The 26494-nt window shown below is 52.3% G+C and overlaps 1 protein-coding gene across 2 annotated transcripts in view; it reads right to left on the bottom strand.

The window, feature by feature from the left end:
* LRRC20 (leucine rich repeat containing 20) overlaps window positions 1-26494 on the bottom strand; it is a 91622-nt gene that overhangs the window by 29970 nt on the left and 35158 nt on the right. For both annotated transcript variants that reach the window (XM_075534411.1, XM_075534412.1), the window contains one exon: window positions 18968-19117. In XM_075534411.1, coding sequence (XP_075390526.1) covers window positions 18968-19117 — 150 coding nt within the window. The remainder of the gene's footprint in view (window positions 1-18967; window positions 19118-26494) is intronic.

Raw genomic sequence — 26494 nt, 5'->3', positions numbered from 1 at the left:
CAATTCCACTCCTGTATCTACAACCAGGAGACGAAAGCAGGGACTCCAACAGGTACTCGAATGCCAATGTGCATTGCAGAGTTACTTACAGTAGCTGAAAGGTGACAATAACGTGATAAAGAAGATACATGCTACTGTGTACATGAACCTCAAAAACATCAGCTGAGGGAAGCCAGTCCATGACAAAGGACAGGTGTTGTGTAACAAAAGCCTACTCAGAAAAGGTATCTAGAAATTCCATGTGTCTTTGTTAGCAATGATCCTGGACTGCTGGGAGGAAGGAGGTGGAAGTTAGTGCTCCTGGGGCAGAGTTTTTTGTGTGGTGATGAAACACTTTTGGAAATGGATAGTGGGGCTGGCAGTGCAGCATGGTGAACATACTGAAGCTCATTTGGACACTTAAAACGGTGAAAAAATGGCACCCTTTAAAAATATATTATTTCACAACAACAAAATAAGAAGTCTTTGGGAGATATATATGAAAATATTTAAATAAGCCAATTAACGCGAGCCGTTTAACAGAATAATTCAGGTCTGAGTTTAACTACCACCTCAAAGAGGCTTCGAGCTGAGAGAAGCATCTAGCATGGCTTGCTCCAGAGAGCATCTTGGAGGTCCAATCAGCAGGGGTCAGGGCTGATGGGACGGTGGAGGGACAGGAAACGGGAGGAAGCGAGGCTGTGCAAGCTGATGAAAGTGGGTGGCAAGACTGAGGGCAGCTCAGGTCACCCCCTCAAACATCCTGCCTCCTGCCCTGAGATCTCAGAGCAGCATCACTGATTGGGAACGGCTCATGCTCTCTGCGGCTCAAGCCCCAGGAGCCCTGCCGCCAGTCAGCACCGGAAGGCAGAGGCAGCCCCAGCAGGTCTGGGAAGATGAGACCTGAGACGTTTGCTCAGTGCTCTGGAAAACGTGGGTCTGGCCAGCCCAGTTAGGGGCAGCACGTTTGGGGTCCCTCCTGGGGAGCTTGCTGCAAACACGTCCCAGATCTGGGCCAAGCAGGTGGTGCTCCCTGGGACAGCCCCATTTCCTTAGAGAGGTGGGAGAGACGGAATGGGGTGGGCATGCAAACGTGAACCAAGGAGTCCAGGGTCTCTGGGGGAGGCTGAAGACACTTGCAGCGTGAAAGCCCAGGACCGCACACGCAGGCCAGGGCAGAGGTGCCCGCCATCGGCTGGGGCTTCCCTCCTGCATCCCCACGTCTGTCCGTCAGTTGGGGGAGCTGCCCTCGCACTCAGCCCGTCTTCACAAGTGCTCAGTGGGTCCCGCCGAGGCCCAGCCACCCAGCGCTTTCCCACAGTGACTCGATCATGCTGCAGCCTTGACTCAAGGGCTTCTCTCACGTGCTGCCCTAATGAACACAGTGCCCAAGCTTTCGCTTGATATCCCTGGGCAAGCGTGCTTCGAATAAAATGGTAGACCAGCCTGGCAGGCCCACTCCCACCTGCTCTTTTTAGGACATGGGGACGCTCGAGGGGCAGGGGCTGTCTCTGCCTCAAATGCTCCATACCCGCCCAGGAGCTCCTGAGCAGACGAGGTTACGATGCAGTCAGTCCTTGAAGGCACTCCGCCCTGGAACCTGGGAGCTGCTGTGGCACAGCAGGTAAGCACACAACTGCTAACCTTCAGGCTGGCAGTTCAAACCACCACCCAGCCACTCTGCAGGAAGAAGGCCCATGGAGCTGAGACAGTGCTCGGCTCACTCAAGTCAATGAAATGTGAGTCGATGGAACTCCGTGGTTACCAGTCAAAGCTGCTCAGAGCACTGCAGGTTTCTCTTATCTGTCTATCAAAGCATCTGCAATACTTGGGTCACTGAGAAAAGGCTGTGAGCCGAAGACCCCTGCTGACCTACAATGGACAGGAGCCTGGGGCAAGGCGTCAGACATGCTGAGATTCGATCGGGTACTTCTTGTCACTGACGCAAACCTGACTGATGCAGGTGATCTTTAAATGCATGGTCTGCTTACATAAGCAGTGCAGTCATGGTAAAAAATATTAACAAGCAAAAACACAGGGGAAAAAACACCCACTAAACATAGAAAATGGGAAATCCCATTGTATTTCCACCCCTAGAGGGGACCCGTGTTGATAGTTGGGTATATGCCAATACCAGTTCCATGTACCAACTACACCATATGTGCAGCCCTCTGTACTGCGGTGTGGACTGATTAGCTATTACAATCCTCACTGAATGAACCTACCCTGGGTCTACAGAGAAAAGATGTAAAAAGCAGGAGTGGGCTCACAGCTTCTCTTCTGAGACCCTCTGCTCTCACTTCTTAGAGTTTAGACCACTTTCTAAGGTCTTCCCAGGAGCTCCCTGCCCGAAACATACAGATGCTTGCCGCTGTGAAGAAGGCTGCGGTGGGCACCGGGCGCACATTCATCTCGCAGCTCTTGGTTCTCGGTGGGGTCGCTGGAGTACGCGGATTTCTCTTCAGCTTTTGAAGGGCGCGCCATATTGTTTGCCATCACTGTAGGCCATTTTACACTTCTACCAGCAGGGGCTAAGAGCTCCAATCACACAAGGCTCTGCAATAACCAATAGTAATCTATGATAGATACACAGTGTGATCGTTAGGTTTATTGTGCCAACCTGGCCAATAGGAACATGTGGGATTAATCAGGTCGCTGTGTGATTGGAGGGCAAAGAGATAAATGGCTGGGCAAGGCCCGCCCCATCTCTTTTGCTCTTTGGTGACTGGACCAGCGTGCTGTGGCTTTAGCTAGTCCTGTGCTTCAACCTGTATGCTATACCACCTGGTGGCCCAGCCAACCTATGGATCGTGTTGCAAGAGATTGAGGCTCCTTCGAGACCTACTGCGCCCCGCAGCTTGAGGCTGGTGGATCGATCCTGTCGCATTGCTTGAGTTCTATATCCTGTCTGGGCTTGCTCCCTTAAGCTCCCAAACTACTGACTGTTGTTGACCTGCCCTGCTGTTTGCTGCCTGTGGGCAGATTCTGCCTGCCTTGCCCCAAGGAGGACTTTACTGTCTACTTCCTTGACCTTGGACCCGGCAGCCCACTGAGTCGAAGGACTTACAGGACATTAACTGTTCCACAAAAAGTGAGTTGAACTGAGCTGTGTGGACTGATTAGCTGTTATTTTCCTTCTCGCTGAATACATCTGTCCTTTTATATATAAAATCATACGTGTCCTAGTTTTGTTTCACTAGACAATCCTGCCAAACACACACAGGTACACTTGTAAGCTAAACAGACTCAGGAAGGTGAATGTGAGTACACCCACACGTCTATCAGGGGGTTCGAAGACTTGTAAGAAATATTCTCTGATCTTTTCTTTTCATTTCATTTCTCACAAATGTTGTGAGGCCCCCTGGTATACAGGTATGGCAGAGGATGTTTCTGTGTATGTGCACGGGGGCGCACATCCACGTGCTGTAAATATGCCCACAGTTGGAGGACTGTACACAGACCACTAGGTTATGATAACCTGTTAGCCATGACTCTGAGGGATGTTGGTGGGCCTGGGGACTTAGGACCACAATCTTAAGGGACATCTAGGTCCATTGGCATCACGTAATTCACAAAGACCATGTTTTGCATCCTACTTTGGTGAGTGGAGACTGGGTCTTGAAAGCTTAGGACTGGCCATCTGCGATGCAACCAGTGGTCTCTCTCCTTCGGGGCAAAGAAGAGCAAAGAAAATCAGACTCGAGGAAACAATTAGTCCAAAGAACTAAGGGACCACATGAACCATGGCCTCCGCTCCCTGGAGACCTGAACTACATGGTGCCTGGCTACCACCACAGGCTAATGAGACAGCCTTGCCTCATTTTATTGCGCTTTGCAAATTGATTTTTTAAAATAGCATGCATCTCTGAGTCCCATTTTCGTAATTCTCACTGTATTTTAAACATTTTCATGATGCTGCTGTACACTTCACAGACTCCCAGGCCCCACTGCCCCTGAGTCAATTCTGACAGTGGCCCCATAGGGTTTCTAAGGCGATAAATCTTTAGGGGACCCTATAGCCTCATCTGTTTCTGAGAGTGGCTGGCGGGTTTGAACCACCGACCTTGTAATTAGAAGTTCAACACTTACCCAACAGCGCCACCAGGGCCCCCTTCACAACTATAGCACAGCGAGGACACGGTTCTATCCACTGGGGAACCAGAACATCCTTGTGGCTGCCTTTGCCATGACATTTGCTTCGGTGCAGTCGTCTGAAAGCAAACCCACACTATTTCCCAGGTCTGCCTGTCGAAGGTAGTGGACAGAAGTGGAGAAGAGCTGGACAAAATTCAAAATCATAAAAAGACAGACTGACTGGACGGATAGAGACTGATGGAAGCCTGGAACTGTGGCCACTCTCCAAACATGGAATTGAACCTACCGCCCAGGGACCAACTTTCAGGCAAGCAATAATAGCCAGGCCCAGGCCCGCAGAGTGAGCAGTACCGCAGGGAGGTACATACCCCGCAGGGCACTCAGCCTCACTCAGAACACCTGCCCCAAAGCCAAGCCTGCAAGGCAGAAAGAAAGGCAAAAGGAAACAAGAGGCCCGGAGAGGGACCGCCAGAGCGCTGCTACACTGAGGGGGGCAACCAGTGAGTGCCACCAGGGGACCCGTGCACGAGTTATTACAAGGAAAACCAACTTTGCAAACGTTCACCCGCGCACTAACGAAAAGTTCAATAAGATAAAATAAATGCACACACACACCCCAAAAAGGAGATTAAGAGCTTTGTGGATACAAGATGCCTCCGGATTCAGGCTCCGCGGGAGCGGGAGCGTGCTCTCTGCAGTCCATCCTTTCTTAGCAGCAGCTTCTGCGAACAGAAAGGCTCAGCCGCCACGTGGAGGAGAGGGGCTGGCTTGGCCTGGAGGGCAGGCACTGGGAGGCAATTTTCAGAAGCTTTTCTGAAAGCAAAGGGCACAGTGGGAACAGCAGGGATGGGTGGGCGGTGAGCTCTTTAATGGCATTCCACCACCACAGGCAAAGCAATTTCCCTGATGCACCGAAACTGGGATGGAAGAACCCTTCAGCCACAGGAATGGGAGTAGGTACCATGAGGGCGAGAAAGGGGAACCAATCACAATGATTGATGTATCCCGCCCCGACCCTGGAGTGGGATGGACAACAGAAACGTGGGTGAAGGGGACAGTGTAAGATATGAAAATACTGTTAATTTATCAAGGGGTCACGAGGTTGGGAGGGTGGGGGAGAGAGGGGGGCAAAGGAGGGACTGATGCCAAGGGCTTAAGTAGAAAGAAAATTTTTGAAAATGATGATGGTAGCCTATGTACAAATGCCCTTGAAATGATTGATGTATGGATTGTTTAATGAGCTGTAAGTGCCCCCAATAAAATTATTTATAAAAATGTTTTTAAAAAGTTAAAAATAGGGATGTTAGGTGTGACTTTCCATGACTGAGTTTCCAAAGGGGGCCCAGATCTGCCCTGGGAAAGGGGTGTCAGCCCCGCTCCTGTGAACCAGGTTCTGGCTTGCTAAAGGGGGCAGTTTCCAGAAGCACATCTGTCCAGACACCACAAGTCCAGCTCCCCGGGCACGGGGCTCACGGCAGCGAGTGATCCTCTCAGCTAACACTGACCGAGAACTACGAGGTTCAGCCACTTGTTTCAGGGGTTTTCGTGGAAGCAATCATTCCACTCTTCCTGTAAGCCATTAATTACCCAGGATGTAGAGAGAGGAGACAAAGCACAGATCATTATGCCATGTGGCCAAGGTCACACCGACTCTAGCCGCTCCTCTCAGCTGTTCAACTCTCCTCTCCCAACCACCAGAGTCAGACTTTGAACTCAGCCCAGCTGAGCCCTGAGCCGACCCCTCACGACGTCACCGCCCTGCTCCAGGGATGCTGCCCCCAACTCGGCCTCAGTGAAAATGGCCCTTGTGTGGCCCAGCTTTGCACCCAGTCTCCGCAGCCGTTCTCAGTGGGTCCTGGCGGTGAAGGGACGGAGGGGAAGGAATGGTCTGTTTCATCTTGGTTGTCTTTAGCACATTGTTTGGGGTTTTTCTGAGAAAGCTGGTCCTCTTGTTCACAAGGACTTGCTTCCATTCTCACTGTAGAAATATTAAGCACCCACTACAAGCTCAGTTCAGTACTTGGACACAGAAAAGGGCACTCTTTTGCAAGTCGACACTTGGCAAGCAGAAGGAACAGGTTTTTAGAGAGGACTACTGGCTTCATTGGGAGAGAGTCACAATCTCAGACCCCCGCAGGGCATGGAATCAGCCTGTCCTACAGGGCTTCTGTGACTTGATAGCAGGAGGGAGTCTTTTAACTGGCTTCATCACATGAGTTGGGAAGTAGCCCCTCTTCGTCCGTTTTCTGCGTGAGAATGCTTGTTTAAACATTGGGAAGCTTCTCTCGTGGGCTTGAAGATTTCAGGGGGTGGGGTGGGGGCTGAAGGACCTTTTAAATAAATCTATGAATCCCATTTCTTTCATGGTTATAGGATTATTGAGTTGGTCCATTTCATCTCGGTTGCCTTTGGCAGGTTGTTGGAGGTGTGGGATGAATTCCTCTATTTCTTCTAAGTTGTCCAAGTTTGTTAGAGACCCAGAAAGGTTTTCCAGGGGTCATTTTGGTTCATAGGCACCTAACCATGGAGCAGATTCCAGGCCCGCCCTCCCCGGAGAAGGGTGAAGAGAGCGCTTCCCAGAGACAGACCTGCCTTGTCCAACACAAGGGATTGCATGAGCTTCCAAGGGCACGCAAACTCTCATCAAAGACGTCAGAGGAAGCTCACCAGGGGCCAAGACCTTAGTCTCACAGAGGGGAAGCAGCCCAGGAAAAGGCCTGGGATGAGGCAGTGGGGTCCTGCTCCCTGACATGAATGAGGTGGGTGACAGGAGGACCAGCTCACCCCAGAAGTTAGGCCCCAGCAGGGTCTGGCTCACGGCTGTCCCTCCTCCCTCTTCTGAGCGCCAGCTGCTCTACACAGTGCCTGAGCACTAAGCAGAGTACATAACAGATGTAAACTGCCCCTTGGCACCAGCCCGCCTGCTTAGACGGGACAGGTTGACTGTAAGCCCAAAGACACCATGCTGTGATCGGCCTCGCATCTGCTGGCGCAGCTCGGATACGCTCTCTCCCCGCTGAGCCCTGGGTTGCCCCACAGGGAAGCCCTGCACCTGAGGATCACGATGGTTCTGTTCTAATGGAAACTCCTACACAGAGACAAAGATTTCAGGACCGCAGGGTCTTCTTGGCTCCTAGGTGAGAGAAGGCCAAACACAGGAGGCCCCAGCACCTTCAGCCCCACATTGGGATCCTCCTTCACCAGCCCCTGCCCTGAGCCAAGCCCTCTCCAGGCCAGCTCACCTGTATCACCTCCAGTCTCACCAAAGCCCTGTGGGGCAGACGCCTGCCCCAGCTGATGCCTGGAGAGACCCCGCAGGAGCGGCAAGGCTGTGAGCAACCTGGCTGTTTTGTCCATCTCCCATGTGGCCCCAACATGGGCACGCAGGGCTCTTCCTGCTGCCTCCAGTTCAGAGGAAGAACAAGAAGGTGAGAGACAGCCTGGTGGGCGGTGTGCTGAGCTTTGAAGTCAGCCAGTCCTGTGTGGCCTGCTTCTGCACCCCTGAGGTCACAGCAGCCAGGCCACTGCCCAGGGCCTTACTGTCCTCTGGAGAGGGCAGGGGGGGTTGGGCACCTCCAATCCCAGAGGAGCTGTATTAAGGGGTCCCAAAGGCGTCTTCCTACTCCCTTAGGCCAGTGTTCAAGTCCAATCAAGCAAGCAAGGCTCTCAGGCCTGACCCAGGGGCTGCAGGGGAAGGACCCGCTCCACCCACTCCCAAGATGCTCAGGGTCTTACTTAAGATCCTCACTGCGGTCTCCAATATCTGTAAAATCATCCTCTCCTTTTACAAGTTCCTCTTATTACTTCCCACACTGTCCCTGTTTAGGACAACTGTCACTGTCACCGCTGACTCAGAAGTCTCCCATTCACACAAAGCAGAGAAGAAGCCCCTGCTGATCCCATTAGGGGACAAAGGAGCCTGGCCCGAGGCAATTATGCACTGGTTAGCAAGAGAGCGTGTGCCAAAAATATCAGCCACCAGGATTCATCAGGCAGCTGGGCTCCCAGGAGCCCCTGCTACCGCTGGTGACAAAGAGCCTGCAGTCTGCTGGGTCCTTCCTGAGCCCCTGAGCAGTGCCCCGGAAATGGCGCCCAGACCACAGCCACCCTGCTGACCACAGGGGCCTGAGCAGGAGGGGGAAGATTCTGGAAGCCTCAGAGGGAAGGAAGGATAAGAAAAGGCTTCGTAGCCAGTCTGGGAGAGACCCCCAAAATGAAGTGCAAACCCGCCTCCTGTGGACAGAGCAAGGCAATTCTAATAGCACCGACCAGATTCTGAGAGTGAAGTTACCATCGCAGGGGCTGAGCAGGCTGGACTCCGCGTCCCCCCGACGCCGCTGGAAAAGGGGCACAGCCTCTGCAGCCACAGTCCCGTCCGTCGCCCCCACCCCCCAGCCTCTCCGGGCCCCAGGGCCTCGGACACTTGCATTTTCACCACGTCAGCTCCGCTGCCTTAAAAAGGACAAAGAGGGACACGGGTACAAGAAGGAGGAAACCATTCTGAGTCGACATGGCAGTGACGATGTGACTGCACGATCGAAGTGTATGACATGTGGATGATGTGCCCCCAAATCTGCTTTAAAAGACACACGAACAGTTGTTGTTGGAATTTCTTATGGTTCCACCTTAAAAGAGTGAGCGAGGGAAAAAGATAGTAACAGTATCTACTTCATAGGATTGTTGTGAAGACTTACATAATTGTATAGTCCTGTGAAATGCTTACACCACCCTCTCCTTTCGGGGCAGGGGCAGGCGTGCAGGGAAATGCACTGATGCTGGGTGAGCACAGAGCCCCTCTTGACGTGGCCGTCTGCTCCGTAAAGGCTTCGCCCAGGGCAGCCTGCGGGCCAGGGGGACTCTGTCATGTAGGGTCACCGTGAGTCGGAATCAACCCAGCAACCTTATTACAACAAATCGGGAACAAGTGCCTTTCAGACGGTGCCCTAGAGCTTGACAAGCAGAGTGGGCACACGAAGATGAGTGCCACGTGGGGCTTGGGGGTCGGAGGGCCAGGGCCAAAGACCCTTTTCTACACCCCAAGCCCAGGAGCCAGGGAAGCTGCCGAGCCCTGGGTCACACAAGCGGCCGGGAGTGTCCATGCACCCCTGGAAGACAGAAGCACAACTGGACACAGTCACAACTGTGTCCCCAGTGCTCCCGCTGGGACCCGCCTGCCTCACAGTTCCCTGCAGACAAGTCCCAGGCTGGGTGGGCAGAAAGACTCCGGGTCTGCTGATTTCCCCACTGTCAAGAAGCAAGCGGGAGAGGGGCATTCTCCTGCCGGCAGGGCGGGACTGCCCTCCAGGGGGCCTCCACTGCCCAAACTACCATGCAGGGGGTAAAAAATGAGCAACCCCAGGGCCAGATGCCCTTGAGGGCTGATGGAACGATGGATGTGCCAGGCCACAAGCTTATCCTTACCTCAACATCAGGAACTCTAGATTGACAACTGGGTGGGGGGTGCCCCTTGAGAATGACCTGGAGTACATGGACCCTCCCAGACCCCACTATGGCTCGACTGCATGGAGGGAATCAGAAGATAGGTACCCCAGGCACAGCAGAACCGTCTGAGCCATCCAGTGGCATAATGGGTAAGATGCCAAGGTTCAACTGACCCCTGCAAAGCTTCGGTGCCAGCCCAATGTCCCCAACACAGTTCTGAAGTGCCCACCGAGGGCCATCGGCTAAGGGAAAAGAAGCCTAGTAGGCTGAAGGGAAGCAGCATGTAGGGAAAGGGCAAGGCTGAGAGCACACCATCTTGCGCTTCTCTTAGACTGCTGCCCCACCCCCCACCCCAAGCCCCTACCCCTACTTCTGCCTGACCGCCTTTTTCTGGGCTGCTCTCTCTCTTCCCGGGCTTGGCTTCAATTGGTGTCCTCCTCTGGTCCCTTCTGGAACCCTGGCATATCCTGTCCCACTGGGGCAGGGCTCCTCCTGTCTCAACTGCCTCACAAGACTCCTGGTCCATCTGTGTGTGGGGAATGGCAGCTTCAATGGTCTCCCCTGAGGGCAGAGAGACACCCTCTACCTGTCTGTATAAACTCCTCTTCTTCAAACCAGCGACTCTAAGCATCTGCCCCAAACCACCCCACACCAGACTTATCAGAGGAGGCCCCGGGAGGAGAAGACCCTGTCTCCTGGCCCCAGGCAGCTCACCGGAGGTAAAGACAGAATCTTAGGGCTTTCCTCCCACCTATCTTGATACCTGAAGTCAACAAACAAGTGAACAAAAAATATCCCTTTGCGTCGTTCTGGCTCCGGGTGGCTTATCAGAGTAGAGCTGTGCTCGGAGGGGCTTTCAAACAGGGTCTCCAGGGCCTCCAGGTGGACTCAAACCCCCGACCCGAGGGTTAGCAGCCAAGCACAGCCGGGTGTAATGCGGCAAACAAGGGAGCTGCTGAGGGCAGCAGGGCCATCTGGTGAACAACCAGGAGCCACTCACAGGCAGGCTGTGCACGGCAGTGCCAGGCTCACCATCATGCCCCTGTCAGCGGGGGAAGCTGCACAGGCCAGGGCCTGGGCTGACTGGCATCTCCCAGCCAGGGAACACTCTGGGAGGACCCCCTTTAGTCAACGGGCGCAAAGCACCGTACAGAAGGAGCTGTGACCCCGGAGGATGTCCTTCCCCACGCCTCTCGAGGGCTCCCTCAACTCAGTGCAAAGAGAACCACAAGTGGCCGGCTCCCCCAGGGCCACTCAGCCAGACGGGTGTTCCCCAGCCGCGGGGCCTGTGGCCATCCAGAGTCCACGGACGTGCCTGCCCTGGCTGACCAGAGAGCCTGAGACTCCTGCCCTCCCACGTCCACGACAGCTCAGGCCCTCTGGGGGGTACACACAGTTAACACTCTTGTGACCCTCTGAAAGGGCGGAGGTTTGAGGGCCCCCAGAGGTGCCTCAGAAGAAAGATTTGGCCACCTGCTTGCACACTGAAAGCCCCGTGGGGCACAGTTCTCCTCTGGCACACTTGGAGTTGCCTGCCGTGAGTCGGACACCTCAGCGACGGCTTATCCCCGGCGCCCTGCGGCAGCCCCGGCAGTCTCTTCCTTTCTACTTGCCCATTGTCCTGGCCTTTGGAGGGCAGAAGCATCTCTCACGCGCATGGGAACTTAGAGAAAGATAAACTTTGAGACTTGGCATTCACGACCCTGCCCAGCTCAGAGAGAGCCTACAAGACCATCTCCTGCCTGGTTATGTTGGCGTCTGTCTGTCACTCTCAATCTCTCTCTCGAGTCCCTGACCTCACACCTTCACTCACTTTCTGCCTGGGAGGCCCTCCCCTAGCCTCTTCCACCTTGCCGAAGCCCCTGCACATCCTCTCCAAAGGTCTCCTTTGGGCAGGAAGCTCCCACGCGCCAGGCCTGCTGAGGCGCTGCACCGTGCTCCGTGATGTTCAGCCTCGCAAGTTTCCTCGTCCTTTCCCAGCGCCCCTCTCGTCTTCTCAGCAGACGCTCTTGTGACTTGGATTGTGCCCTTCAGAATGCACGTAGAAGTCCTCCCCTTTGATGTGGCCGTGTGTAAAATGGGGAGCGCTTCCATAGTGTTGATGAGGAGAGAGGGTCCCAAGTCTAATCACTCCTGGGTTCCCAAAAGAGCAGACTATACATAGAAACACACAGAGAAAGAAAGACGCCAGGCAGAGGCCCGACAACAAGCCAAGGATGCCAGGCTGACGCAGGAAAGGGGCCGACGAGGAGAGGGGCCGAGAGCCTGAAGTGAGGGGCTCACCTCCAGGCCTGTGAGCTAATAAATCCATTCTCTAAAGCCACCTGTTTCTGCGTTGTTCTCTGATAGCAGCCCCGGGGAACTCAGATGGGCACCTCGAGAATGCTCCCTTCTTCGGCTGGTAAAGCCATTCCTTGCCTGTTACAGCCCCGCTTCGAGCCATTTCCTCTGGGAATGTTCTGGTTCCTCATCACCCACAGCAGAGCTGCTCCTGCCTCCTCGGGATGGCCCGTGAGAAACCGGCTTCTGCTTTGACTGCACGGATACCCGCCTCCCCTGCCAGGAGACAGGCCCCTTGGGGACGAGGTGGGCGGGCTGTGTTCTCCTTCCCCAGGCTGGCTGCGATGGGGGGGGTGGTGAGAGTGTGTGGGTACAGCAGCTGGCACCTAGCCAAGCTCTGCTGTTGTTGCTCAGTCTGTCAAAGCTGACACCGCCTGGGCCTGCCCCGCCCCACAGTGGTTGTGACCTTGGAGCTCATCGTTGTGGCCGCTGTGTCTTTCCCATCTGGGGCTGCTCCTCTGCTTTAGCAAGCATGCTGCCCTTCTCCGGGCGCGGGTCTCCCTTTGGACAACATGCCCAAAGCACATGAGACGAAGTCTTGCCGTCCCCACTCCTTAGAAGCATATTCTAACTGCACCTCTTTCAAGACAGGTTTCTCTGTTCTTTGGGCAGTCCACAGTACTTTCAATATTGTTTTCCAGCGCCGTGATCCAAAATGCATGGATTCCTCTTCAGTCTTCTCTGCTCAGTAACGCACCGTCATCTGTACACGCGGCCGTGGAAAATGCCAAGGCTGCGTCAGGCACACGCTAGTTCTCAAAATGACATTCTTGTTCCTCCACACTTTACAGAGGTCGCGTGTAGCAGATTTACCTTATGCAGTGCATTGTCTGATTTCTCGATTGCTGCTTCCAGGAGCACTGACTGTGGGTCCTTGACAACTCCAGTCTTTTCTCTGCTTGATCCAGCTGTGAGGATCTGGGTCTTCTTTACACTGGGTTGTGATCCCGATCGAAAGCTCCAAGCTCGATCTCCATCAGCAAGTGCTTCAAGTCCTCCTCGCTTTCAGCAGGCAAGGTTGGGTCATCTGCACATCGCAGGGAGTTCACAAGCCTTCCTCAGTCCGGATGGTACATGCTTCTTCCTACAGTTCAGCTTCCCGGATGATTTTCTCGGCACACAGATTGAATCAGCATGCTGAAAGGAGACGAGCCTGAAGTTCATCTTTCCTGATTTCGATCCAGGAAGTACTCTCTTCCTCTCTTTGAACGGCTGCCTCTGGAGCATCCACAGCACACGAAGGACCCTAATTTTGAGCTCTCCTCTTATTCTTCGCTTGTGCATCCTGCGGCAGCACCAAGAGCAGGTGCTCTGGAGAATTAGCTCCTCTGCGAGGCAAGGCAGGGATGTGTGTCACACACTGCCAGTCTGAGAGGCCCGGGGCAAATCAATGCGATGAGCTGAGGACTTACACTGGGAGAAAGTAGGGAGATGGGGTCCCAGGAAACGAAGGGGGCAGAAGTGCCAGAGCCAGGCAGCAGACTCATTTTCCTTGACTCTCAGGCCAGCCATCTTCTGGGCACATCCGGATTCTGCCCTTGGCATTCTGCAGCCTTGTTCCTACCGGTCCATAATGGACATCAAGAGCAAGGAAGCAGTTCAAAGGTCAATGTGGAAAGTGGTTTGACGCTTCTTCAGAAAGTTGGGACTACAAATACCAGATGGCCCAGCACTCCTTCTACTTGGTACAGAGCCCGGGGAACCAAGAGGCATGGCATGAATGGACACACACGCAGCCATGTTCATGACAGCACCATTCACAATAGCAGAAGATAGAAACAGCGTCCACCCCCCTCAGTGGACACACGGATAAATCAACCTTGGTGCACACACAATGGAAGGCTATGTCACGTCCAAGGATCACGATGAATCTGCAAAACACCTCACAACATGATGTACGGACCTGGAAATTAATCAAACACAAAACAACGAATGTCGTATGGGATCACTATTATGAAAGTCAAGAACGGGGCTCCACAGGAAAGAAAACTACCGGGTGGTGGTGGGGAGACAGGAATCACTTGGGTGAAGGGAAGGCCATTCACAATACGAGGGAGGTGAGCAGAAGAATAATGGAGGCAGAGGTTTAGACTGGGCTAGACAGTTGTACACAAAATCCTGCAATCGTCGGGGTTTCCGAGAAGATGCTCAGATAGACATGCAGAGTAAACAGGTGTGGGAGGAAGAGTGGGAGGATACTCACAAATATAAACTCAGCAGAGGATTTTTGTATGTGTGTATTTACTTTTGTTGAAATATATCCCTGAATGTGGTGCAGCATTAAAAAAAAAAACTGTTTAGACATCACCAAAAACCTTGAGGGAACAAATCAGTATCATTGGGGGATCAAAATCATTGTCTCAGGGGACATCACGGTCAATTGAGAGAGTACAATTCACAAAGACACGGTTCTACAGCCAACTTTGGTGGTAGCAACAGGGAGGGACCCCAACTCTTGGTCTCTCCAGTCAGAGGAAATCAGGAGTTATGAAAATCAAAAGGTCTTGAGCCACATAAACATCAGTGTCCGTCCCTGAGATCAGCAGAACTAGATGGTGCCCAGCTACCTAGACCAGCTGTCCAATAGGGGCAGTATTAAAAGGTCTGGATTGCCCCAGAAGGCGCTGGCCACGGTGGTACACACACTAGTCAATACATCTTGAAACCCCAGGAAAAACAAACAAACAAACAAGCACAAGGTCCTGGACAGAGTGGGAGAAAAGTGTGGAACAGTAATAAAAATAATAAGAGACCAGGTCTGTTGATTGGCTCAAGACTGTTGGAACCCCAAGACTATGGCCCTTAATTTTCAAGCCTGGAACTGAGCTCACGGTTTGTTGCATGAGAATGATCCACCGCTTAAGCGCAAAAGAGTGGTAATTCCCAAACAACAAAGTTCAAAGGTTAGGCAAGACGGAGCCATGGTAACAGGAAACCCCGGGAAGAGGTGGGACACTCTGAGCAACCTTGAGGGGACTGTTATAGATGAACGGAAACAAGAGGGGTGTGAACTGTTGACCATGCAGGTGATGCTCTGCACGGCAGAGCTGCACCTGACTCACCAGGAAAGACTCAGAACAAGGCAGCTTCAAATAGCTGAGTAACCAGCCACCCGGCAATGGTTTGGACTCATGGCAACCTCAAGTAGGGTTGCCAAGGCTGACGAACTTTAAGAGAGCAGAGAGCCTCATCTTTCACCCTTGGAGCAGCAGGGAGGTTGGATGACTGACCTTGGGGTTAGCAATCCAACATCTGCTTAAAATAAAGCCCCTAAAATTGAAAACAAAACAAAAACCATGACGATGGAGGCAAAACCTAGTCAAAGACACCCTAGGGTACCCCTGGGGGACAATCGAGAAGAAGCTAGGTGCTCGCTCCAAAGCAGGGGAGCAGCCCACCTGCACCAAGAGCCCAGAGGAAGACAGAGCAGACAGCAAAGCCTAGCCACTGTTCACCCTCAAAGGAGCCTTTTGTTTCGATTTTAAAGTCCTAACAAATAACAACATGTGGGTGAAGGGAGACAACAGACGTGTAAGATAATAATAGCAATATATAATTGATTAAGGATTCCTACGAGGGTGGGAAGGTGGGGGGATGGAGAGGAAAAAAGAGGAGCTTATAGCAAGGGCTCAAGTAGAAAGTGTTTTGGAAATGATAACAGCAATGTATGTACAGATATGCTTGATACAGTCAATGTACGGAATAAGAGCTGTAAGAGCCCCCAGTAAAATGATTTTTTTTTAAAGCTGTAACAAATGTTCTGGCCCAGAGTCATCTCCACGGGAGCCGCTCCCTCTCCTGTCACTCTCTCCCTCAACTAACTGCCTCCAGGAAACCCACACAGCTGGCTTCCTGCAGCAGCCCTGTCCTCCCAGCCACTGAGGGGTCAGGAGCTGCAGGCATGCACGGTAGAGGTGGGGAGAAGTTCAAACGGTATCCTTGAACAGACATCTGGCCAGAAAGGCATTGAGACCCAAAAAAGCTCCCAAGGCCAATACACTGAGCACAGTGTGCGGAGGAAGGCTGTGTGTAGGGGGGGGGGCAGCACTCCCTCCAGGCCCTGCCCCCATGGCTTTCCAGGCCACCGCAGCCCCTGCCCCTGTTGCTCTGCTCAAGGAACACCCCTCCTCTCAGAACACCCCTCCTCTCGGCAGTCCCAAGTTAAGTCAGCACTGGGAGGGAGCGCTCCACCCTGCTGAGTGTGTTCCCCAGCACTGGCTTTCTACAGCGTCCAGGTCTGTATGCCACCTCCATCCGGGCTTCTGGACACGGGCCTGCCACATGACAGTGCCCACGGGCAAGTAAAAAAAACAATAGACAAGCTCTCCTCTTACCCAAAGGAAGCCCATGCCTAGGCGACTGTGTGTCCTGGGGTAGGGAGGACAAGACCCCATTGGTAGTTACATAATCTGGTGCCGACTTGAGACGATTAAGAGTGAAGGGGTGGGGTTTAGCCTGTCAATCAAGTTGCTGCTTGATGACCTCATTTGAAGGCCCTAGGGAGCAGACACCCACACTCTCAGCTTTGTCTTCCTGTGACAAGACACATGGAGCTATGCTAGTCCCGGAGCTAGAGGAGCCACGGGGAGTCCCCTACCAGTGCTGAGAGGCTTCCACTGCCACTGGATCCACAAGAATTTCCACCCACTGGCCTATGATCTTCCTTGATTTCAGCGTCATTGCATGTGTTGCGTGAGTCTGAAGAGGAATTTATAGATTGGTATCGAACATATGGGCTAATATCAGACTTATGGACTTGATCTGGACTGGGATGTTTTCAAAATATACAATTACTCTTTATCTAAAGCTCTTTCTTATACACATTATGAGTGTCGATGAATTTGTTTCTCTAGTCTACCCAGACTAACACAAACCCCATCCTCTGGAAGGAGCCCTCATGGTGTAGCATGTACACCTTGGGCTGCTTACCACAAGGTCAGCAGTTTGAACACACCAGCTGCTCTTTGGGAGAAAGAGGAGGCTGTCTGCTCCAGTATAGAATTATTTACAGGCTCTGAACCCCACAGGGGCAGTTCTACTCGGTCTTTCAGGGTCACTACGAGCCAGCGCTGACCTGAGAGCAGTGAGTGAGTGAGTGAGTGAGTGAGTGAGTGAGTGAGTGAGTGAGCTGTAGGGGCTGTTCTCCTCCACTGAGAAGCCCATGCTGCCATGTCCATTTGTCAGATACAACGTTCGGGGTCCCTGGGGCTGTGGCAAGTGGCCTAGAAGGGCAACTTGGAATAAGACGGCAAAGAAAGTGCTAATATATTTGATGGGACATTCGCCCAACTGGTGGCCGTGGGCTGAATCCAGCTTGCTAGTGTGTTTTATTAGCTTGACGTGTGGAAAAAGCCGCTCACCCACTACCATCCAGTCGATTCTGACCCGTAGTCAGGGTCGGACAGGACAGGGCAGAGCTCCCCCTGTGGGCTTCCGAGCCTGCCACTCTTCATGGGAGTAGACAGCCCCGTCTTCCTCCCATGTGAAAATCGGGGAAGTGTAAACCCCGATGCCGCCGTCTATTAAGTGAACAGCCTAAGAGCTGACTAACTGGCCTGCCTTCTCACACCGACGAAGCTGAGCAGCACTGCTCCCTATGGACACGCAGGTACTCTCGGGCCCCACAGCCCGTCTCACCTCATCACCCCACACCCAGTCTGCACCCCTCATTGCTGCCAGACCTAGTGTTTCCCAGGCTTTGCACGTAGAACCCCTGAACTATGGTTCTCCACTTGGCTGCCAGTGCTTCCGAACCAGCGATACAGATTTCAGCCTATACCGACGCTCAGGCCGAGGCCCGGACAGCGTGACTGCACTGGCTGGGGAACGGCCAAGGCAACAGAGCTGCAGGAAAGCTCCTCAGGTGACCCCAGTGATGGCCGGCAAGGAGAACGACTGGCCCAAGGCACCGACGGCTGGAGGACCTGCCTCCACATGTGAAGCAGCAGACACCAGGAAGGAAGGAGGGGATGTGGGCCAGGTTGAAAGCACCCACGGGGGTCTCTGGAGAGTAACAGCCACGCATGAGGGCCATGACTACGCCCTCCCGTTAACGCTCTACCTTGAGCTCTGAGAGCTTCCCTCAGACCCGTGGCCAGACCATGCCTTCCTCCATGCCCCCGTCACAGCGCCACTGTCCAGGCAGCTGCCACCCTGGAACAGGCTTCCTAAGTCATACCCCGTCTCCATCTGAGCCGGGCCCACTGTCCACACCTCCCTGGAAGCCTGCCCAGCCTAAAGCCAGCCGGGCTCCTGGTGCTTCAGCTCTGCAGCATATTTGTGCCTTTCCTCTAGACAGATCTTGGTCCCTTTTCACTCCCCTGACAGGGAAGTCCAGAGGCAGGAATTGCCTCTCCTGGCCTCCGTGAGGTGCTCTGGTAGTGCCGTGGGTTAGGCACCGGGCTGCTAGCGGAGAGACCTGCAGTTAGAACCCACAGGCTGATCCGCAGGAGGGAGACCAGACAGTCTGCTCCCATAAACAAAGCCCGGGAACAGTCTCGCTCTACTACAGGGCCGTGATTCGAAATCCCCTCCCAACAGTGCACCTGGCTGGGGGTGAGGTCTCCTGCTGCCTACTCAATTTTCCTGCCTCATAAGCACACACAGGATCCAGGCAGCGCAGCGCCCTGTGGTCACCAAGCAGCAGAGACCTTCCAGCAGGATGGTACTGCTCCCTGGAGAGGGGAAAAGGTCAGGGCACTGCAGAGGTCAGGCCATTGGGCTCATTAATCCAGAGGATCCATTCCAGAAGAATCTGCACTGCCCACCTGCTGGCCTGTTGCCCATCTCCTTGCTTACCCCTGGCATCTAGCACTGCTGAGTTGAGGAGACAGCATGGAGACAAGTGCTAGATTGGGGGCTAGGGCCTTCATCGGGTCTACTTAGAAATAGCCACCCCCGGGCCTCAGAACCTCAAACAACTACTGGTCTGTTCACAATGGGAGTCACTCCAGCCAGGGTCCACACCCTGACCCTGAGTCAAACCGACTCAGAGGCAGGAGTAACGCTCACAGGGATCCTTCACAGCTCAACCGCCAGGCCTGCAGGGAACGACCCCATGGGTCTGGCAGAGCCTGAAGGGCCGAGGGTGGCAACGCTGCCCGGGGCTTACCTCGGAGCTGACTGAACGTGGTCATAAACTTGCTGGTGAGGGACTTGAGCTCATTGTTGGCCAGTGTGATGAGGTGGATCTGATCGGAGACATTCCGCAAGACCTTGTAGATGCCGGTGGGGAAGGAGACCAGCTTGCACTCGGCCAAGTCTGCAGGCAAAGGACAAGGACAGGTCAGAGTCAACAGGTACATGCCCCAAACCACCAATCTCATCTTTCCTCCCAGCCTCCCACTCTCTCTTATCCCTTGACCCCTCCTCCCGGAGCCCTTCCAGCAGCATGGGCTCACACCTGCCCCTCCCATGCACTCTGGGCCTTGGGCTTTCCATAGCATGGTCTCAAGGAGTACGGGGTGGAGTGGGACTGCAGAGCTCTGCTGGCCCAGCGACAATGGCACTCATAGATACATCCTTCAGCTCTTGCAAATCCACAGTCCCTGTGACATCATTGGAGACAACAGTGAAGTTGCAGTCTGGTTTTTTTAAGCTTTTAATTGTGAGTTATGTGAAGGTGGCAGGGCAGACCATCCGTTTTACATTCAGTAATGCGGACACATTTTGTTTCAACTCCTCCACAGCAGTCGCCCCCATGTGCCCCGGCTTATCCTACTTTCTCCCCGGGTTTCTTGTTTGCATCCTTCCTCCTGTCTCACCCTCTGTGCTCTGGCCTTGGGTAAATGCTGCCTTTTGGATCTGAAATGGTTGCCTATGTCTTTTGTGACTTGGGGTTTTGTTTGACATCTCCCCCCGCCCCCCCGCCGACTCTATCAGGGTCTTCCAATGGGATCCTTTTCCGAGCAGTTGGTGGTGATATCTGGGCACCATCCAGTTCATCTGGTCTCTGGGCTGTGCAGACTGATGTGTGTGGTCCATTAGTCCCCTTCTGTCCAGGTACCGTTTGATTTTCAGCATTCCTCTTTCCTCTCAACGAGGCGAGGCCAGTGGAGTGGCTGCACCTTTGACAGTACTGTAGCCTTGAATGCACTTCACCAGAGTCAACTTCTCTGGAAGCAGGCAGTTAGTTCCCAGAGGCTCTCTGGTTTGACCTTCGTCCCAGCCCCGCCCCTCTGCAGGCAAGCCTGGCCTCAGACAAGAGGCAGCAGGGAAGCCCATATGGAGAAAAGCCTGGCGCTTCCTCACAGGCCTCAAAGGAGAGGATTATCACCACCCAGGGCCGTGGAGCCACCTCTGACTGGTGACCCCAGTGTCCAGGGTGGCACTGCTCCTGATCTTTTCTTGGCTGAGATCCTGACAGACGGACGCAGATTGCCAGCTCTTTCTCGTGTGGGGCTGCTGGGTGAGTCTGCACAGCCACCTTTCAGGGCAGCAGGCGAGCGCACACAGTCATCCTCGGTCACCACGCGCATGTGCCCAGCAGTTCCACTCCCAGGTACACACCCAGGAAACACGAGAACACCTCCACGTAGAAACGTACACACAAAGGTTGCCAGCAGCACCAGTCATGGCAAGCAATAGGCAGGAAGCCACCCTAATGTCCATCAAGGGGTACACAGATTAGCAAAATGTAGATCGTCAGCCCTGAAAAGGAGCCAGGTGCTGATCCACACGACAGGTGGGCAAGCCTTGGAAAGAACACGTGTGAAAGGAAAGAAGCTGGGTACAATGAGCCACCTTTCATGTGGCTCCATTTACAGAAGGCTCTGGGAAACGCACCTCTAGAGAAACAGGGAGGGCATCGCTTCTCGGCCTTTTGGCTAAGATCAAGTGTAGAGAAACAGGGAGGGAGCAGGTCAGTGGCTCCCTGGGGCTGAGGCAGAGGCTCTGGCAGGAATGGGAGGAAGCAGCTAAGAGGGCTGGGACGTGTTTGGGGCATAATTAAGTATTCTAAATGCAGATTGTGGGGATGGTCATTAACTCCATGAATATACTACAACCACTGAATTGCACACTTTAGAGGAATAAATGATGTGGTTTTGTGAGTTGTATGTCAAAAGCTGTTATTTATAAATATACACACCTATGTAAAAGCTTTATACATATTCATATACATGCCTCATCTGTGTGTGTGGATGTACAGTGTGTGTGCCTGCGTGTGTACAGCAGCAGTGAGACACTGTGAACATGAAGCTCAGAAATCCAGCTGTCCACCAACTCACCAACTCTTAGCTCCATGCAGACAGGCCCTTGGTGCCCCCGTGAAGTCACCCAGAGAAGTCACAGGGTACTGCAGAAGGCTCTGCAGGCTGCACACTTTGGTCCAGGTAAGTGTTCTTGTGTCTTTAGAAGCAAGTATGAGTATTCCACACTGCACAGTAACTCCTGCCAGAGTTTTGACCTGCTTTACTTTGCAGTGAGTTTTCTGAACAGCCGGCGTAGCTGCAACCTCCTTCTGAGCAGTGCTTCTGCCGGAGCAGACAATCCCTTCCCGCGAACACTGTCTACATGCTTGCTAACTTGCTGTATTCTGTGAGACAGCACAAGAGCCTGGTGGCCTCCTGGGTCACTCACTGGGCTGCAAGCTGCAAGGTCCAGCAATTAAAGGCCACCAACCACTGGGAGGAGAGAGGGGAGACATTCTGTTTCCATAAAGATGTACAGCCCCACTATGGCCAACAGTGAAAGCCCAGTATCCACTTGCAGGCATGGAGTAAGCCTCTGGTGGGCCATTGACCAGGGGTGTGACTAGTCTTGCTATGGGACTGAGTACACTGGAAAGTGGATTCATGCAGATGGAGTTAGGTGAAAAGTTAACATCTTATCTTTTGTTCTCCCCATTTGACCCATTTAAAATTTGTTCTAGTTTTTCTTATTTTCTACTTTCTTTTGGATTGTGTTTTTTTTCTGGTTTATTTTGCTATTGTTGTTGGGTTTGTTTTTATTTTAATGTTTTAGTTATATGAAAATCAGGATAGGTAAATCTATAGAGACAATAACTGGATTAATAACTTATTGGGGTTATAGCAAGCGAGGTTAGAGAGAAACAAGTTGCTAATAACAATGAGAACGAAAAGAAAATTGTCCTAAAATTGATTGTGGTGCTGATGGCATAACTCTTGTTAATGTTTAAATCAACGACTTGTATGGTATGTAAATTATACGTCAAAAACCGTTAAAACAAAATTTTAAAAAGATTTACAGATGCAGAAGGCCACAGGGGCCGTTCTACTCTGTACTATAGGGGCAGTATGAGTTAGAACCGACTCATCCAGTTGGCAGGGAGAGATATGACCATTAAATACAGAGCCGCCATCAGCTCAGTAAAGAGCTTGTCAAAGAGTCCCTGGAAACACATGGAAAAGCCGTGAGTCTCCAGCACGTCCAGGCAGCCCACAGTGTTGTTCAGAAAAGCCCGAGGTCGGAGCTCCTGGTCTGGCTGGTGTTGGCCGAGGGGAGGTAAGGCGGCTCAGCGCTCCCTGAAGACGCTGAGGTTGCTGGGCAGCACAGAGAAGTCAGCTTGCTTCTGTGTTTATTCTATGCCTGTCTCCTCCAAGCAGAAAGGGTCGTTCAGGATCTGTGTTAGGAGGGTTAGTTTGTATGGCTGGTTCTCAACTCCAGCAGTTTAAAGACGATTTAAATAAAATGCTAGATTCTATCTTTAAAAAAAAGAAAGAAAAGAAACCCGTCTGACCAGCTTACTAGCTCAGTCGAAGTCACTCAAGGTGACTGAGCCTTAGCTTCCTCATCTGTACAAGGGGTACTGCGTCTACCCATCAGTACTGGAGGGAAAATCAGCAAGGCTGGCAGGTGTCTCCTATCATTTCCTCTCCTTCCTCGTGGCCCTCCCTCACCCGCTCTATTGAAATCCTCTCAAAGCTGTGGGGCCAGTTCCTGTTCCACTTCTCCCAGAGGTTTTCCAGGACCACCCTTGCTACAACCAGTGAACCTCAAAAGCACTCCTCAAGTCAGACGGCAGAGCCCCATCCCTCTCAGCAAACCTGGGCTTTCCCCCCAGGCCGGGCTCTGCCAAGCTTCCACACCTGTGCCCCCGACCCTCTGCCGTGAAGGTCTCAGAGCACGTCGACTCTTGCTGTCAGACTCGGGTCAAATGACCCAGACCTCCTCCCGGAAGCCTCCGCTGGCTGCCCTGGGCAGCTGGTCGCTTCGGCCTCTGAGCCTCAGAAGCGGTGACTGAGAGCTGCCTCCGCTGCTCTGCATCAGTCCCTTCGTGGGTCTGCTTTCCCACGGGACTGGGCGGCCCCCAAAGCTCTGAGGGACGTCACTGAGGTGGCTTGAGGTAAGAAAAGGGACAGGTGAAGGCAAAAGTGCAGTGGATTCCACAGGACTCCTCCACGGTGCAGCCTACCAGAAAGGGTCGCTAAGCCCCTCTGGTCCAGCGCTGCTGGTGACCCCAGTATTACTCTGCTGCTGCCAGGGGTCAGGCACCTGCTGTCCCATTAGCTGGTGGGGTCACGGGAAAGCGTGCCGGACCCGGTTGAGGAAGGGATGAATCCTCTCGAGTCTCATTTTCTATTGAGACGAGTCAAGGGTGGAGAGGGAACAGGACCAGTTCTGTGGGCTCGGGGGGCTGAGGCAAGCTGAGGAGTCCAGAACAGAGCAAATCTTTCACAGAGTGTGCCCCTAAGCAGCCAGGTGCACAAAGAGCCGGGGAGGAACGCACACGGCGGTGGCTGTAAACATGACCGTCCCCTTGGGATAGGGAGGACAGATCTCATCACACATGCCCGAGGCAACATCAGATACTTCCCCTGAAGACACAGAGCCAAACAAGGATGCTTTTGATGCCCAGTATCCTTGAACATGGTCTTGGGAGTTCAGGACAATGAAACAGAAACTACAAGCACTGAAAGCAGACACAATTCTTATGAGGTGCCTGTGAAATGAGTAAATAACCTCTGGGCCAAAGGAGTTGTTGGACAAACAACTTAAAAAGAGCTCAGGCACTATTCCGGGTACTAACATGATACATGCATTTCACATATGAGAAATGATGCCTGTTATGGAAATAAAATAAAATTTTAATTTAAAATGTACAAGAAAATAGCGAATCAAAATTAAAATGTTAAATTCACTTATATTCCTAGATGCCAATTAACAAAATTTGGTTTTCAAAGATGCTATTAATAGTAGCCACAATTAACTGTAATGGAATCCCCATCTGACCAACATGAAGAAGATTCTAAAAAGTTCACAAAGATTTATTTTTAAGTAGATTGGTATGAAAAGGTATAAAAAGTGTCCATGCAACAGAAAAGTGGGTGAAGGGAGATATCGGTCAGTGTAAGACATGAAAAAAAATTATAAATGATCAAGGGTTCATGAGGGAGGGTAGGGGATGGAGGGGGGAAAATGAGGAGCTGATACCAAGGGCTCAAGTAGAAGAAAATGTTTTGAGAATGATGATGGCAACAGTGTAGAAATGTGCTTGACATAATGGATGTATGTATGGATTCTGATAAGAGTTGTACGAGCCCCTAATAAATGATTAAATTTTTAAAAAGTGTCCATGTATGAATGGTCAAAATATTAAAATGCAGATTTTATATTAAACATTAGCCTATAGATTTAATGTAAAACAAAAAAACAAGAACGCACTGCCATCAAGTCGATGCCAACTTGCAGCAGCTCCATAGGACAGAGCAGAGCTGCCGCTGTGAGTTTCCCAGACAGCAATGCTTTATGGGAGTGGAAGGTCAGGGTTCGATCCCACACTTATCCTGGGTCCAACCCAAGTGCTGTTCCCACTTACCACCTCCATCCAGCAGCTGTTTTTGAGCTGCTGACCTTGCAGCCTGAAAGCCAATGCAAAACCACGACACCACCAGGGCTCCTTATTTAATGGAATGCCTTTTTTTTTTTTAGCTTGGTGAATGTGTTTGAAAGTCAACTGGGGGAGTATACAAGCAAGATTCTCAAATTAGGTGGGTCATCATCACTATAAAGCTAAGCTAATTAGAAAAAACAAATCAAAGAGACTATACGTAGTCAGGAAATAATATGTGACAATTTTATAAATGCTGAATAAGGTTCCCTACAACTCATCTCTTAGCTGGTCAGCTATTGTGGCTTGCGTGTTGCTAAGAGACCCTGGAAGCTACATTAGTGGTATTTCAAACATCAGCAGGGAGCCCAAGGTAACAGGCATCAGCAGAGCTTCCAGACTATGAACAGACTGTCTGGAAAAGGAGTAAGCTGTCCACCTGGGAGGAATTAGCCATGAACCCCCGAGGCTAGCAGGGGGACGCTGTCAGGTACAGTGCCGGAGGGTGAGCCCCTCGGGTCGAAGGCACTCCCACATGACTGCGAGGGGCTGCCCTTTCAGAGCACAGCTGACTGTGAGGATGTGGGTGCAGGGCAGCCCCGGGGACCTCAATCTGTAGACAGAGCATGGCTCAAAATGAGAAGAATCATGGGCAACCATCTCTTAATAATCAGAATTTTAAAATGTACTAGCTATGAACCTATGAAAATTGGAAGTCATCAAAAATGAAACGGAATGCATAAGGCACTGGCCATTTTGCATCAGCCAAGCACACGGGTCACTGTGCAGAGAATGGTAAATTCAGGAAGGCCAGTGGAAAACAGGGAGGTCCTCAACAAGATGGGTTGGCACAGTGGCTGCAACAATGGGCTCAAACGTAATTCTGAGGACAGTGTGGGCATTTCGTTCTTTGTATGTGGGGTCGCCATGCGTCGGAACTGACTTATAGCACCGAACAAAAAGCTTCACCAATCAACTGAGGGAAAGACGGATCAATGAAATGATATTAAATTAGCCATCATTTACTTGAGAAAAACAAAGCTCTCAGATAACCCTGCAGCCGCCACATGCGTCCTTGCCATCTGCAATGGTTGGTCCTGCGGATCATAACAATATATAATTGATCAAGGATTCACGAGGGAGGGAGGAGCAAAAAGAGGAGCTTATACCAAGGGCTCAAGTAGAAAATGTTTGGAAAATAATGATGGCAACATATGTACAAGGATGCTTGATACAATTGATGTATGGATTGTTGTAAGAGCTGTAAGAGCCCCCAATAAAATGATCTTTAAAAAGAGAGAGAAAGAGAGCAACAAGCAGACAGAGCACCGCACCCAAGCACCCTAACGCCCCCGAATCCTTCCACTACAACAGGCTGATTCACCGCCAGACCGTGGGGGTCACGCCCCTGCGGCGGCCTGAAGCCGAGGCCAGGCCAGCGGAAGCTGGCCACCTGCTACGCGTAGACCCTCGTTCACAAGAACAGCAGCATCGGGCACCCGATCGGCAAGAATGCGTACCGCCCACCTGGGCATGGCCGCCATCCGCAGAGCAGCCACTGCGCTGGTGCAGAGGAAGCGGACTGGCCCCACTGAGAGCCACGGAGCACCCTGACCACAGCAATAACAAGAACTGCCCTCCAGACATGTATAAGCATCTAAGTCTGGAAGGGGTACTGTAAAGGAAAAGAAAATTCAGACCACCCAAGAGATAAATGGGCAAAGGTCAGAAGACATCCACAAAAAAGGGCAATGCCACAGCAAAGATAAGCCTCCTGATATGTGTTGCCAAACAGCTTCCCAGGCTGTGCCAATTTGCAGCTTCCCTGTCCACACCAAAACCATGATC

The sequence above is a fragment of the Tenrec ecaudatus genome, chromosome 16, assembly GCF_050624435.1.
Source record: "Tenrec ecaudatus isolate mTenEca1 chromosome 16, mTenEca1.hap1, whole genome shotgun sequence".
Taxonomy (NCBI): Eukaryota; Metazoa; Chordata; class Mammalia; order Afrosoricida; family Tenrecidae; genus Tenrec; species Tenrec ecaudatus.
The sequence above is the reverse complement of the archived record's forward strand: the minus strand, read 5'-3'. Positions and strand labels throughout refer to the sequence as shown.